Raw genomic sequence first — 16,756 nt, forward strand, 5'->3', positions numbered from 1 at the left:
GGTCGGGAAAAAGGTGGTTGATACTTCCAAAAGAATCTTGAATTTAGTAGTTGAGAATTTATTATTATTGAGATTTGTTAAAATAATAATAATAATAATAATTTTGGTAAGAAAATAATAATAACAATTTGTCAAAATGTTGATTAAAAATAATGCTGGTAATTAATTTAATTTAATTTAATCTAATTAATGAAAAATAATTAATCAATTATAATATTAATAATAAAGACTGAAATTAATAATATTGTATAATTTAAATACATTATTTAAAACTATTACGTCAAAATAATTTATTGATATTAATTATTAATTTAAAAATAATTGGTAATGAAAAGTTAATATTTAATTAATTAATTGATTATGATAAAACAATTCATCTTTAAAAAAAAAAAAAAAAAAAAAAAAAAAAAAANCGTTTTCTACGTACCACACACTACCTAGCTAGTTCTCGTAAATATATGCATATATGTGTAGATGTTTTGTGTCATGGTCATGATTGTCCGGGACGTGTTGCCCATATCATGTTAAACCCTTTATTTGCTTTCATGTTGTATTGTTCTACTATTGTATGTTCTGTTTGTATGATCGTTCCGCGAAATCATGTCTAGACGTATCAAACCTAAATAATCTCAAAATATACTAAAGGAAGACCAAGTATTGAATTGACCCAAACCTTCTACCGACCAGGTATTGTAACCTCTCTTGCCCACATGATTTCAATGCAATTGACTTTCGCAATGCTTAACTTCAACTTGTATTTAACGATTTTCCTCGACCACGTTTTAAAAAATATTTTCTCTCAAAACGTGGTTCGAGGCTAAACCATACATTAAAATTGACCACAAAATCCAATTTTCACACGACTTACTTACTTGCTAGATTAAAACAAGTGTCGCACAATCGCTAGTCTACTGCTTATAAAGTGTAATTGTTACACCTCGAAATCGAGAGTTATAAAACTTCCGCTCATTTTAATTTGAAAATGATAATATAAATTAACGGATTAAAACATATATCATCAAATTAATGGGTGAGATTTAAATCTCACAATTAAAAAAAAAAAAAATTCAAAAGTTTGAAATTGAAATGAATTTGTTGAATTTATTATCAATCACATTTAATAATAATAATAATAATAAAAANAAAGAGGCCTCACCGGCCACCCCACCAACGTATTTAATATATTTTTTTTCCCTAAACGTGTTTAATTTTCTATTGCCAATTAAGTTTAAATATAATAATTTAATCAACCACAAGATTTTTTTTTTTTTTTTGGTAATTAATATATATGTATTTTATTCTATCAAGGTAATAAAAAAATTCCAAAGCTTTAGAAAAAAAAAGTAATTATATTTTTATTCTTTAACTAAAATTATCCATTTAAATTATGTTTACAAATTAAATGTTTATTTATGCAGATTCTATATATTTGACCCACATATAATATATATATATATATATATTTGAAGTGTCACCGACCATATTTAATATTATCATTTAAATTTAAAGAAATTGTGTTGTAAATTATTATATTATATTATTGAATGTTTTACTTTTTGAAATAAATAATCTTTTTTTATAAAATAAATCTAACCAAATCTCCACAACAATAAATAAAAATTCTGGCAAAGAATGGAAATAAAAAAAGATGGCAGAGATTCTTATTTATTTATTTGTTTGTTATTATTGTTAGTATTTAATTTATTTTATCTGGGTGGATTTTATTTCTGGAGAGATTTACAAAATGTATTGCTGAGACTTTTTCTAAAACATATATTTTACAAAAAAAAAATAAAAATAAATAAATAATAATAATAATAATAAATATATGAAAATGTGTATTTTGTTAACGCTTCATTTTGTTGCTTAGAAAATATTTTTGAGATTCTGTACTGTTATTTTTTTTTTAATTCTATGTAAGGGAGTCAGGTGTTTGAATCTTTAACCTATACGAGCTAACCATATTCTAGTATATGTTCATATAAAGAGAGCGCATACCAAAATCTCGATCGAGAAAAGCTTCTTCAAGGAATCTTTATGGTCTACATTGGAGCGTTTACTCTACCTTAAAAGGAAAGGTAGAACTACCAATGAACTATTGAGATGAGTAGCATTTCAAGAATAGCTTTCTCTAAAAAAAACAAAGAAGAACTACCAGTGAACCATCCATCGAGATGAGTAGCATTTCAAGAATAGCTTTCCCTAAAGAACAAAGAAGAATTACCAGTGAACTATCGAGACGAGTAGCATTTCAAGAATAATTTTCTCCCAAGAACAAAGAACTACTAGTGAACTATTGAGAGAGTAGCATTTCAAGAATAGCTTTCCCTAAAGAACAAAGAAAAACTACCAGTGAACTACCGAGACAGAGTAGCATTTCAAGAATAACTTTCCCTAAAGAACAAAGACCACCTATTTACTCAAATGTACGGGTTATTCTATACTCTCGAGTTGAGGTAAGCTAACATAATAGTTAAGAGTTAAATTAATAAAGGAATAAAATAGGATCTTCCAAACAAAACTTTTAAGTAAACACTCCCACAGTAAAGAATAATTTTATTCCCCTTGATTATGTTCTAACTCTCCTTTATTCTAATTCTTAAGGGCAAAATACACTTTTGGTCGGGTTTGAGGTCAGAGTGTTACCTGCCTTCTCAGCTTTTCTTCCCTCCTTGGAGTTCTCCGGTTCCCAAGCACTCCCTGATCGGCTTTCTTGTAAGTTCCACGCCCAGTTCAGGTGATCTTCTTCTTCAATCAGTTTTCTTTGAGGCTAACCTCCAATTTTGCATGTGATTCCCCATCGATAACTTATAGCCAACCAAATCTCTTTATTTGGGAAAGCTATGTTACTGCTCCTTCAAGTTTTACCTGAGGTATAGCTTAAAAGTTACAAAATTTAACTTAGCACATAAATAACCGTGAGAGTATGCTGTCAGCCAAGAAAATTACCCATCCAACCAAACAAAACTTATAGAAAGTGCTAAAACAAAGTGCAAAGTGAAGTATTCTAAACCAAAATTTTCATTGTTCGTCATAAAGGTAGCTTTTGGTGTTGAGCAGAAATGATCAATCGACTTTAATGGTATCATACACAATTCAGAAACGACTTTCCGTAATACCATAAAAGGTAGTATGTAGAGAATATTTACGACATAATGGAAGTGATTTTGGAAGGGTTAAAAGTGACTGGTTTAAAATCACTTCGAAAAAGGGTTTTAATCATTCAAAATCAATTTTGATGGTGTGAAAACCACGTTTAAAATTATAAAATCGAACATTAAATTGATTTTGAACGAACAAATGCATGTTTCAGAATGATTATGAACATGACAAAAATGATTTTAACTAAAATCACTCTCAAACATGCTCTTGATCTTAATCTCTTTTGGTTGGCTCCAAACACCTCTTATGGTCTTTTTTCAACTTTACTACGGTACCAAATTTGGTGGTTTGGCCAAAATTTTCTAATTCAATGTTGTCGCAGCTATTCTTTTGGAAGCTATGTAACGAAAGGAATTTAAGAAGTTTTCCAGGGAAAGAAAGCTCTAGTGAGAGCAGATGGTAGTCGATTAAACGTCAATAATCTTCTTGGTTCTCCCGTTATAAGAATTTTTCTAACTGCAACTGGATGGATGTGGAGACTTTTCTGGACTAGATTGACAAGGTGCATAATTTTTTAAATTATTTGAAAATGCCTTGGGAAAAGACGAGGTTCGAGTGTCATGGGTGGGGAGCCTTAGCATCTTGGTGAAACAAGATACAAGCAAATAGGAGACAAGGAAAGAGATCAATACAAACACAACATAGGATGCAAAGATTAAAGATTAAGGAAGAACTGTGAGATCTCACATCGGTTGGGGAGGAGAACGAAACATTCTTTATAAAGGTGTGGAAACCTCTCCCTAGTAGATGTGTTTTAAGAACTTTGAGGGGAAGCTTGAAGAGAAAAGCTCAAAGAGGACAATTCCTGGCTAGTGGTGGCTTAGGCTAATACAAATGTCAGAGCCAGACACCGGGCAATGTGCTAGCGAGGAGGCTGAGCCCTGAAGGGAGTGGACATGAGGCGGTGTGCCAGCAAGGACGCTAGGCTCCAAAGGGGGTAGATTGGGGGATCCCACATCGATTGAAGAAGGGAACGAGTGCCAGCAAAGACACTGAGCTCCTAAGGGAGTGGATTTGAATTGCTATTTATGTAACACCAAACATATAAATAGCCGTCTTTTCAACACTCACTTCAGTTTCCAATGAAGCCAACCTCACATTTAAAAAGAGCATCACTCTTTCATGTTCTTTATTGGTGTAAAAATATGGTTTCTTTTGGCAACTACAGCCTAAATTATCTTTGGGAGAAGTCTTTTGTAATCCTTTTGGATGGGTATCATCTTTAAATTGTTTCCTATCCAAAAATTAAAAAGAAAACGATCATTGTCACTACACACAAAATGCAACTTCCTCATCAAACTTGTCTATAAAGTTTTGAAGTAGCCATCCAAATACCACGAAAGATTGAGAAGGTATTACCATTTACTTTTCTACATAGCATTGCTACTAAAACGATCCCCAAAACAATAATTCATAGAAAGTGATACCTAATTTCTTGTGTTTTTCTATCTTTGAAATTTTTCTGAGTGGAAAGAATCAATAGAACTTTTAGAGGGCTTGAGAGACCTTGGCGTGAGGTGTGGTCTCTTGTTAGATTTCACACTTCTCATTGACCCTCTGTTTGTAAAGCTTTTTCTAGTTGTCCTTTGGGTAATATTTTGCTTGATTAGAGTCCTTTTTAAGGTTATTTAGACACCTTTTGGGGTTAGTTTTTCGTGTTCTTTTATTCTTCCATTTGATCTCAATGAGAACTTGGTTATTTCACTAACAAAAAAATCTCCATGGGTAGGAAGAAGCAGCAAGATGAAGAATATGAACTCAAAAGAGAAATTTTCAAATGCAACAAGTAAATATTAACAATCAAGGAAACAAAGTTAAAGAGTAGTTACCTATTTGGAATTCCTAGAATGAAGCTATGAATCTTTGCACGTCTTCTTATTGTGGCCAAGACCTTTACACTTGCTACATTGAAGTTGACGCTTGACTACTTCTAATGATTCATTCTGCTTCAGCTTTGGACGACCTGGTGGTCTTCTAGTAGGTGGAGGGGTTACTGTGACTAGTGCCGGAGTCGATTCATCCAGGATTAGTCTGTCCACATTTGGGACAGGATGGATTGATTCCGCGTATGTTAGGCGGTAACTCTCGACTGTGAAATATCTGGGGCAATAATCATATGGGCTCCTACCAATGCATTCAATGACAGCAATAGCATGGCAACAAGGCAAACCAGTAAGCTGCCATCCCTTACAGCTACAATCCCAATGATCAATATCAACAATGTCAACAGATTCCCCCCGAACTTCAAATGTGCTCCCGCGGGATAGTGAAACCTGAAATGACCGTGCAATTGATATTTCTTTTTGTAACTTTTCCTCATTGGTTGGTGTTAATTTTGTCATCCATTGGTCTGATTCAACCCTGCGTCTATATATTGTTTCCATCATTTTGCCCCGTAAAACGTCAATCATCTGTGTTATAGGCAATTCATGTGCTTCAGATATGGAACAGTAGAACTTCTGTCCAAAATTCGATGTGATATGGTTATACCTTGCTCCTCCGAAGAATGCATTTGCCCAGTGCTCTGGTTCACTTTGTATGATCCAATTGTAAGCATCAGGTGAAATTCCTTTTATACTTTCAGCACAGCGCTGGAAATCCTCAAGTTTAGATGCAAAAGCAGCAGCATAGAAATCGTTAATCATAAATCGCCTAGCCTCATGAGAAAATTGGCCCTTTAAATCGTTGTTAAGCTTTTCAGCTAGACGGCGCAAACAGTAGCTATGGTAAGACTTGTCAAATATTTCAGCCAAAGACTTGTTCAGTCCATACTGAAAATCTGCAACAAATGTAATTTGCTCTGACGTTTTCACTGCAGATTTCAATTCCAGTAAAAACCAGTGCCAATTTTCCTCCGTCTCAGCATCTACAACTGCAAAAGCTGCTGGAAATATGCCATCTTCCCCATCCACAGCTGTGGCAGTCAAAAATACCCCTTGATACTTTGAGTTCAATGGAGTGCTGTCGAGGAAAAGGAGAGGTCGACAATGCTGGAAACCAGCAATTGATGCATGAAACGATACAAATAGGCGATGAAAGCTTGAATCCTCTTTAGTGGTGAACGAAGCAACACTTCCAGGGTTAGTTTCTTTGATGTTCTCACAAAAGTATGGCAACTGATTATATGCTTCCTTGTAGGAGCCTTGTAGCTGCTCTCTTGCTATCTCTTTTGCACGCCATGCCTGTGAATAGTTCAATTGAATTCCATAATCTCGTTTTATGTCATCTGCAATATCTTTTGGTTTGTAGTTTGGGGAGACCTTAAGTTTTTCCTTTATGATATTTCCTACCCATCCCCTAGTAGCCCGATACCCAGCTTTAGCAGCAGCCCCTTCGCATGAATGATTGGTGTTCATTTTCTTAATACAAATCAGTTGGGTAGTAGACAACCTTGAAGCATATATTCGCCATGGACAACCTTGGTATTTGCATTTAACAGTGACACGATGGCTATCATTTTTCTTGTACCGGTAAGCAAAACCATGAGCGATTGAGTACTTATGTAAGGCTTCTCGGAATTCGTTAAAGCTGTTAAACCTTTGGTCTACACCAATAATGGCATTTTCCCATTGTTGTGCAGCTTTTCGATACTTTTCATCACTAGACACCCCAGGAACACAAATTAAAGGGATTTCATTAGATAAGTCCATACCTATCTGATCCATGGCGATGATATTCTCAACTGCAACATCTACAGGCTCAACTACAGGAACTACTGCCTCAGAAACTGTTGTTCTACTTGACCTGCAGAATTGAAGGTTGCGTCACAAAAGGAAAAAGGTCATAATGGATCACTATGTTAAATGCTTTGGTGAACGAAAAGCACAATGCATAAGATATGAAAATGCAAATGTTTATAGATGCAGGGTTTTTAATAAATCTAAAAGACTAATAAATAAATTTTAAAATGTTTTACAATTATATATTCTTTGTATTTTTTTTTTTTTTTTTCTTTTAGAATGAAAAATACTTTTTAATTGATAAAATAAAAGATTACGTGAAAGCAAAGAGAAAAACTCAAGACAAGAAAAACATACCAACCCAAACAAAGGGAATTACAGGACACACTCAAAACCAAACATATTTTAGTAATTAAATTTAAAATCACAATAGTTAATTATATCCATAGAATTCTTTTTTTATTAATTTTAGTATAAAAGTACAAGAGCACTGTGATTACTGAGACAAAATGAATATGAAAATAAAGGGAACAACCTTTGATGGCCATTTCCAAATCTTACCACTTACAGTATTTTTTTCAAAAGTTATATTCATAATTGCCAAATTCTATACCACTCAATAATATTTATAAATTTAATAATAAAAAAAATTACTAGTAAATAAACCCCAACCAACCCACAAATATCTAATGGGAGAATTTGATTAGAATATGCTCGACAAAGGAACAACGACTTCCATTCCCTTCGGTAGCCATTTGAAATCCAACTTTGTTTTTTAAGCTAACATTTTAAATAAAAAGGAAAGATTGAAAGGAATATGAGAATAAGGCATCCACAAATGAAATAAAAAAGGAAAAAGGAAAGGAGGAACTCCATCGGTTAGAAAACTGATAAGAGAAAACATGATATGCCACACCTATATTATAGACAAATAAATACTAAATTGAGCTGAAAATGAGAAGATTTGGGCAGATTTAAGAATAAAGTAAAATGAATGGAACAGAATAAGCATAGAAAATAAACATGATTCATTAGTTAACTACCTACTAGCAGGCATATGGGATAAATTTCGAGCAACAGCTTCTTCTGGCATGATAAACACATCGACTGTGATAGAATCCTTCAAAAAGTTTATCATCCGCTTTAGATCCTTGTCCTTGGATATCGAGATGAGAGTTTTCTTGTTACCGGGAAGAAAATACTTGATGGACATTGTATCAATACTACAACTAAACATTTCTGCGATTTCTGTCCTGAAATCGTCTAAATTTGTTTGTTGGTCAATATCTATAGCATAGGCCTCACCCCCGTTGTAACACAGGAATCCATCTTTATTTTTCACAAACTCACCACCTGATTGGCATATAGCAATTATTTTCTTCGTAGCCGTGGCCTAAGCAATCACACATGATAACATTACAAACAATACCCAATAATCAAAATAAATCATGTAAAATTTAATGATAAGAAAATGTTTGTAGTTTCACAGAAAGAAAATGTTAGTAGCAAGACACGACCACCAAAGGTTAGAGCAGAAGATGACAAGCAAATAAGGAACAATATTAACATTGAAAATGTGCTCATACCAAGTATCATCTTTTGTGCTGGAAGAAATGTTTATAACTTTTTCAAATTAAATTCAGGGTCATTATGCAAAATTTCATTTGACCCTCGAGAGGACAAAATGATCATTGTTGTTTTGAATATTTAATTATGCATGCTCCCAAAATTGTGAGTCTAAAAGAAAAACAGGGGGCAGGGAATCAAAGCAGGCTACATTAACTTCAGACCAACCAAAATTGACAACGAGTATGCAAACTTCAGTTCATTAAAAAATTCTATGCAAGATGCAATATATTTTCTAAGGTAGAACCGGGGCGACCAAATCATGGTCGTTAGTTCATTAATCCATCCATAACATGAAGCCAATGGAAATAGTCCAAGGAAATGAGTCCTATGAACCTGTCACTTGATACTTCAATAGTTAAATATTTGAAACAATTTGATTTGTATGGCACCATTGGACGGAGATGCACCACTTTATAAGGAGAACGATGAAAAGAAAATAATTTCCAAGTTCTTTAACAAGTCTGAACAAAACCAAGAAGAGGTAAGAGAAAAAAACCTTACAACTAAACCTTGACTTAATATAACCTAATATTAGAGAAGTCTTTGTTGAAGCTTACAGGGAAGGAGCCAACAAAAGTTCATGTTGGTGCATTTCATGGTTTTGACTTCAAGAAAGCAAAGACAATGGATTGAGTAGTGACGCCCGCATAGAACAATACATGAATGAACTGAGACCACGTCTAAATGAAAGGACTTCTAAGGGTACGCAAGTACAGCTAAACAAGACTTAAAAGAATTATAGTTCCCACCTATACCAAGGTGTACCTCCCCCTTTTTGGAGGCCCAATCATAGCAACTCTAAACTAAGTGTGCTTGACTTGGAATAATTTTATGTTTGATGAACTCTAAGAAGTTTTCCTGGAAAGAATGTAAATGAGGACAAAGTAATCCATATGGGCTGATGTGATAAAACCAATTTGATAAATGAAATTTCTTGATTAAAAGAAAGTAGAAAAAACAATTCTATGGAGATTTCAAGACCTCTTTTGTTCCTAACAAAATAAATAATCCTTATTCCTAACCATAATCAAATCCTTATTCCTAACCATAATAAATAATCCTTATTCCTAACCATAATAAATAATCCTTATTCCTAACAATAATAAATAATGCTTGAATCAACCTATTGGCACCTATGAACCTATATATGCCCTATTACTAAGAATGAGTCTAGTTCCTACCAGGAATAGGCCAGGTTGCTTAAATGAAATCCTAAACTAACGACCCATATTAACAGAAAAAAATCCCTCCCGCCCATTTTCTCTCCCTCATTTGCCTTTTTCTTCTTCTACTGACATTTACGATTGGGATCTATCATTACTCTGCACCCAAAGAGCCACATTTTCCTCGAGGTAAGACTCTAGAAAGTGGAACAGAAATCACATCAATTGCCTCCCAAATCGCATCATCATTTGCTGCGTCCTCCCAATGATGAGAACTTCTTTCTTCGATGGGTCATTAAAAGTTGAACATAGTCCTAAACCCTATGTTGGTTGGAGCGCGAAACCTAAGTCGTCAAATAAAGTTGTTAAGGGAATAACATGGAAAGTATGGCCAATAGGTTTATGCAATTGGGATATATGAAAGTCACTAGTCCTAATCTCATATTAATGTGAAATGAGCCAAAAATTAAAAAATAAAAAAATAAAAAAAAACACACGGGGCGAACTTTGCATTTTCCAATGGGGGCAATGGATCCTTGTAAGGTCAAAGTCTCAAATAAACCCAATCTACCACTACAAATTCCACATCCGTCTTTTTCCATTGGCCACAGAAGTCATTCGTTGTTGTGTTGCATGTAGATGGATTTTTAACCAATGCAACATATCATCCTCATACCTGATCAGCAGCCACAGGAGATATGTCTTGGTTGTAAGGTAAAATAGTTGGCTGAATGCCCATTTACAACCTCAAACAGGTGAATTTAGTTGCTGAAGGGGAGGAGGTATTATAACAAAGTTCAGCACAAGGCAGCCACTAAACCCATTGGAAGGAGTGTTCATGGCAAAACAACATAATTAAGCCTCCAAACTTCGATTAACAACCTCCGTCTAATCATCTGTTTGTGGATGGTCGTAACTGAGTGTTCAGATGACAAAGAGCCCTTTCCAAAATCAGACTGGTAAAAATCTTGTCCATATCAAAGACTATGGATATGACTATGCTACGAGGAATACCAAGTAAGTGAACTACTTCCTCAAATACTTGTGCCACTGTAGTAGCCGAATATGGATATGACATGCTACAAGGAATACCAAGTACGTGAACTACTTTCTCAACTACTTGTGCCACTGTAGTAGCCGAATATGGATGATGCAAAGGATGAAAACGGTTGTACTTTGACAGTGGGTCCACTACTATCAACATGGAGTCATGATTGTCTGGTTTAGGCCATCCCTACATTATAACCAACCAACATGGTCCATCTGGAAGCCTTAGATGAATCACAATTAATATCAATAACTGAGCTCTTTTCTCGACTAATCTTAAAACCAGGATTAGACTCAAAGAAGAACAAAGGCTGTTAACATTAAGAAAAGACTCTTCTTGACATACAGCATCTCATGTTTCCCATGCAGCTCCACATCCATCCACTTTTTTTTTTTCTCAATGAAAGTTTGATTTTACAATACTAAAACTTGATGATTTTACAATACTAAAACTTGACAACTTGCATGGCGAAAACAATAACTATCATAGACACACTAAAAGGATTCTAGTTAATAGGGCTAAACCAATGGTATACTTCTTTTTCTAAGAAAATGGATGATTTCAAATGGTCAGTTTATATACTTACTTGGCCATCCCATGTAGAAGAAGATTGCCTTCCCACTTCAACTGTTTGTTCGACTACCTAAACATCAAACTTCACATTAGGAAAAATAGTTATAAAAAGAACAAAATACAAAGACAAACAAAATGAAAAGGCATGTGCATTTTAAAAAACTGGTCACCATTTTAGAGCTTTCAATTGCAAGATCAGTATCATCCATTGTCTTCTTCCCAACATTGGTGAGTTCTTGACTTGTTATTGCTGCAGCACAAAAACATACCAATAGAATGTGAAATATATAGATAAAAAAGAGGGTACTTAAAAGTTATGTCCACACCTTTAAACCTCTATTACAACCTTTCTATCACTTCTAAACACTCGCATGTACAACAACAAACTCAAAGAAATCATAGTTCCCGCACGTATGATCATTTTTTTCTTCCTTCTGCCTCCTATAATTCAGCAATATAGAAATTTACCACTCCAAATTAAACCATATTTATTTGAACGCATCTGGAAGATTGAATTTTGGAACCAAAGCCACTGTTCTTTTGACTTAAATTTCAATTGTTGGGTCCTCAACGCTGGGATTCCAACGCAGACCTATCCTTAAATCTAGTTAATGTAAAATTGGTAACAAAATTCTAATCTCTACAAGTCAAGTTTCTTATATTATAAGATTTATGTCAAGCAAGACATATCAAAACTGAAGAAATATAATTGTAAAAAATGCAGTCATTGTGAACAGATCACATGAATGGGTTGAACGGGAAACAACTAATTAATTATTTGAAGTTAAAAAATGAAAGAGAAAAATACAAGAGCTGATGAAAGAATGTAGAATTTCATAAAACTAGAAAATGGAACCATATAATCAATAAAAGCAAAGCAATAGAGCATTCAGACCTATAAGAACAGAACAGATGGAAACGAAGTTCTTATTTACTGTGGTTGGAGATCCTTCCGTGGTATTTCAACTTGAGATTGGTAATATTTTTCCACAAGGAGCTTTAAAACAAAGATACCAAATGCAAACACAGAAAGCCCGACAGATTCCACTGGTAGAAATTCCTCCAAAAAGGAACAGATGAGTATCTAGCTACAAGCTTATGGATTTTACAAGTATATAAAGACTTACATGATGTCATCTGAATGTTATCATCAGTAGTAGGTTCATTAATGCCTCTCTCATCAAACATCTCTACCCTCCTATTAGCAGGAGCATTCGTATACCTGTGTTCCAGCTATAAAACTTCAGCAACTCACATTCAAGTAATTCATTTCTCAAATGCTTGAATCACTGAACATGTTAGACCGGGCAACCCAAGTCTAATCACTCAAAAAAGTGTAGTTACACAGAGAGAGGCTATATCCCTAAATCCATTCACTTAAATATAAACAATTGAATATCCACGAACAAGGATATCAATATTTCTCACTGGAACAAAATACACAAAGCACACCAAACCTAAAATCACATCAACTTGAAACAAATAGAAGAATGGGATGTCAAAACCCATTCATATGTTCATTCCCTTATATACTACATAGGCATCCAACGATAGAGCCACACGCAAAGTTGAGCATGGTTCATCTAGTTCAGGCATAATTTTTTTTATTAAGGAAATGAAAAGAGACTAGTGCTAAAAGATACAAAATCCAATGAAGAATGAAAAAAAAATAAAAATAAAAAATAAAAAATAAAAAAATAAAACAGTACAAAGAATAGAAAAAACTATAAAGGAGAAATAGAGGCAAGCTAATTAAGACAAATATCCTGTAAAGAACATCCAGCAAAATACTTTGTGAGGGAACCCCAAGAGAAGACTTTAATCGTGCTGATTCAAATCTGTCAAACCAAGAAAGGTGTTGGTTTTGAAAATTCTTTGAGTCCTCTCCAACCATAGAATGGCTTTGACCGCAATAATCCATAGGAGCTTCGCGTTTGGGTTTAGAAGGGGACCAATACATTGAGGAACACTTTCCTTCATTATGTTAGAGAAACCCCACCGGAGGTTAAATATCTAAAAAATCTTGAGCCAACATGAACGAAAGTAAGGCATTTAAAGAAACTGTGATTCAGAGAATCCCTTGCTGCAAAAGAGCACAAACCAATGGCAATAGACAATTCAGAGGAAGCTTTCTTTGCAAAACCTCAAAAGAATTAAGGCTACCGTTGAGCATAATCCACAACAGTATATTAGTTTTCTTCGGACTTTATGACTTCCATAGAGCTGCAAATAGATCTTTGTCCACAGGAGATGATGAAGCCAAATGATACGTCACAGATTTGTCAGAAACCCACCAAAGATTCAAGAGACCACCTCCTAGACTCTACATTAGAATTAATTGTTGCTGAAGAAAGGATAATCATAAGGGCTTGAAAATTAATAAGTTCTTTATCCTTTTGTAATCTTCAAAAAATGGTATTCCATGAAGAACTTGAAGCATCACAGTATGAAGAAACAAACCTTCAAGATTAGAAGAGATAGCAAAGAAACAAGGACAACATACCTATAAAGGAGGGTTATCAATTCAGAGATCAAGCCAAACGAATATTTGGCTACCAGTTCCAAAATAAAAGTGCGCAAGGGACTCCACTTTCTTCTAAATTTTAGAAATACTCACCGAAGGGCTGTGAAGACTTGCACTGTTTACTCCAAATGTATGCAAATTAAAATCATTTGAATCATGGATGCTGATAATTACCTTTTTCCAGAAGGCATTAGGCTCTTGAATGTCATGAGAAGATGTGTCTATGAACTTCGTGGAGGCCTTGCCTAAAACATGGAGAGAATACCATGCTCGTGGCGATGGATCAGTCGGCCAAGTACACTCATTTCCCTTTGTTAAAACATCATTTCCCCTACTTGCACAATTGTTGAATTGTTGTGAAACATATAGTGAGACTGCATGAGAGCCCAACTCCACTATTTCGTATGGGGATAAAATTATAATGAGTTCGTTCTGGCAAGAGGCATTCAATTTGCAAGGAGCAATATTCAAGAAGAGCACAACCTATGTCCCTTAACTTATAGGTACTCTCATTCTTGGAAAGGTGAATGTCAAGCATCTAGAAGTGCTTGGTTTGCTATTTCCTGTATCTACATTCAGTAGGTCTTCCAAGCCTATCTTTCTTCCGCCCTGATACCTTCCTTTTCAATGGCTTCCTCTCCTCTAGCTAATTTATACTCCAACCTTCATTTACAGTGAAAAGAGTTGAAAGGAAGTTGTTAATAATAGATTACTAGTATTTCTATTGCTTGGTCATGTCATATAGGTCCGAGTCGGTTTTTTGATGTATTGCAATGGATTCAGATTATGTCCCAGGGTTTCAATTATACTTGTTTTTAATTATTTTTTTAAATAACACATGTTAGCAAAATACTCATGCAACACTTTCTTAGATAAAATTTAGATGAAGTGACATAGTCTATAAGCCAATTGAACAAATTAAAAATAAATATTCATATACAACTAAGGCTCAAAGGCTCAAATGGCCATAAATGGGTAGTAAAATCTTGAAGGTTAAAATTAAGGCTAAAATTGAAATGAATCTTATTATCTCTACCGTCTAGATTATTACCAGCTAGGATAAATGGCTTTGGCAGCTAGAGAAATCTTGGATTTTCACCATAAAATCATCAACAATACTCTTTCAACTATACCACATGGGGATCCTCCACACTTATAGAAGCTGATTTGGACGAGTCTCTTTCCGTAGAAATTAAATTCTTTCTATGAGAGTCAGTCTAAAATGCATGAACACAGTGAACAGAATACAAATAAAGCACCGTTGGACCAGCCTCACTCCAAATTACTGTTGTCCTTGCAACTCTGACTAAGGGCCTCAAGACCATCTCTTCATACACTGTTTTTTCAAAAAGGATTTGGGTACACTTTCAAACAGCCTCTAATTAACCCACATTCAACCTAAGAGACTGGTTGCTCACTCTATTCTTTCAAGAGACGAAACATGCACATTGTCACTTCGGTGAAAGAAATGGGAGGATCTTCAACAATAATCACTCAACTTTTGAGGGCTTTAGGGATTTAGCTAATTCAAATCCAATGTATAGGTGTAATGTTCGCACCCAAAGAGTATGGTCTTTCTTCGTGGTTGAATATCCTTTTTGTAATGCACCTTCGGTGGCCATTTCATTCATCAATGAAATACTCCGCTTCTTTCCCAAAAAATAAAAAATAAAGTTCAAAACCAGGTCCACTGACCTGTAATTAAAGCCTAACCAGTTTGTATGCTAACTGAACGCCTTTTCTTAAATTCCATTGTTAGAATGGGGTCTTCTTCAACCCCTCCACTCGACCAATGAAACAGTTGTTCAACAAATATTAATTCGACGGGAAAATAAAAAATAAAAAAGAATGGTCCACTACCCACGACGCCACACACTTCAAGAAGGTGAGAAAAACCAAACAGAATCAAGGGCTTGAAGAGTCCCAGAACATAAAAAATAAAAAATAAAAAAAATTATACAAAACAGCAGCCATCGCCATTGGAAGCGTTTCACACACATACATAAACACCAAGGCAAAATTAACAGAAACAGTAAATTAAACAGAGAGGAGGAGGTTAATATACATACGAAAGGACACGAAAACTGTCACGAACTTCGCCATGGATCTGATCCAACCGAGGGCTCCTCTGCACACTGCTAGCCATTCCGCCCGGGGAGCAAACTTATTGCATTGATATGAAGCTAAGCGAAGGAAGGCTTGAGTGAAGGAATCAAAGGTGGCGAAGAAGACGACGGAGCGGTGAAACGCAGGGAAGTGGGAAAGTGAAGAATTTGGGGGAAGAAATTTGGAGGAACGAAAATGGAGGTAAAATTAGAAAGGGCGGTTTTGGTTGAAGTTCGTATGCTGTTAAGAGGCCTCAAATGTCTGTATCATCTCTTCACATATTATATTCATTATATTCACAAAAAAAAAAAATATATATATATATATATATATTAAAATTAGGTTAAATTATTTTTAAAACTAAATTAATAAAAAAATTATTTCACACTAATTTTTGAATAGAAACCGTTGATATTTTAAGTTATATTTATTTCAACGTTACTTTTTGTTACGTTCGTTGACTTCAAAATCATGTCGTCTTTCTCTAAAAATTATTCAAATTTGTCGATCCAGCCTCGCTTCGATGACGATCTGTGCTAGAGGAGTTGAAAGAGGGAGAGGTCGGACAAAAAAACGAGAGGTAATTTTTTTAATTGATATTATTTTTATTTTGAAAATTGTCACGTCAACCTTTAAATCTTAGATATTTTTTTTAGTATGATAACAACTGTAAGTCTAAATATTTGAATTTCGAAATATCTAACGGATTAAATTTTGGATTTAAAAATAAATAAATGTAAATTAAAAAAACATTATATACAAAATTGGTAATTTAATGTTGGATTTAAATATATATGTTTAGTTAAATTAATAAAAATATCAATAAATTTTGTATTTTAAAATTATTAGTATTTTATTTAAAATTTTAGTG

The 16,756-nt window shown here is 34.2% G+C and overlaps 1 protein-coding gene across 8 annotated transcripts; it reads right to left on the bottom strand.

Moving 5' to 3' along the window:
* Positions 1–2,347: 2,347 nt before the first annotated feature.
* LOC111807224 lies at positions 2,348–16,127 on the bottom strand. Of its 8 annotated transcripts, none has more exons than XM_023692849.1 (9): positions 15,849–16,127; positions 13,954–14,442; positions 12,383–12,477; positions 11,602–11,696; positions 11,426–11,505; positions 11,269–11,325; positions 7,886–8,235; positions 4,992–6,906; positions 2,348–2,868 (listed from the first exon to the last, which is right to left on the bottom strand). In XM_023692849.1, the coding sequence occupies exons 5-8, from the start codon at positions 11,462–11,464 to the stop codon at positions 5,016–5,018; spliced, it is 2,337 nt and encodes a 778-aa protein (XP_023548617.1). In that variant the 5' UTR covers positions 11,465–11,505; positions 11,602–11,696; positions 12,383–12,477; positions 13,954–14,442; positions 15,849–16,127; the 3' UTR covers positions 2,348–2,868; positions 4,992–5,015. The 8 variants fall into 8 exon arrangements, with proteins under 8 accessions (XP_023548617.1, XP_023548616.1, XP_023548614.1 ...); XM_023692848.1 differs by lacking the exon at positions 11,602–11,696 and adding an exon at positions 12,151–12,302; XM_023692846.1 differs by lacking the exon at positions 11,602–11,696.
* Positions 16,128–16,756: the final 629 nt, after the last annotated feature.

Source organism: Cucurbita pepo, chromosome LG12 (genome assembly GCF_002806865.2).
Source record: "Cucurbita pepo subsp. pepo cultivar mu-cu-16 chromosome LG12, ASM280686v2, whole genome shotgun sequence".
Taxonomy (NCBI): domain Eukaryota; kingdom Viridiplantae; phylum Streptophyta; class Magnoliopsida; order Cucurbitales; family Cucurbitaceae; genus Cucurbita; species Cucurbita pepo.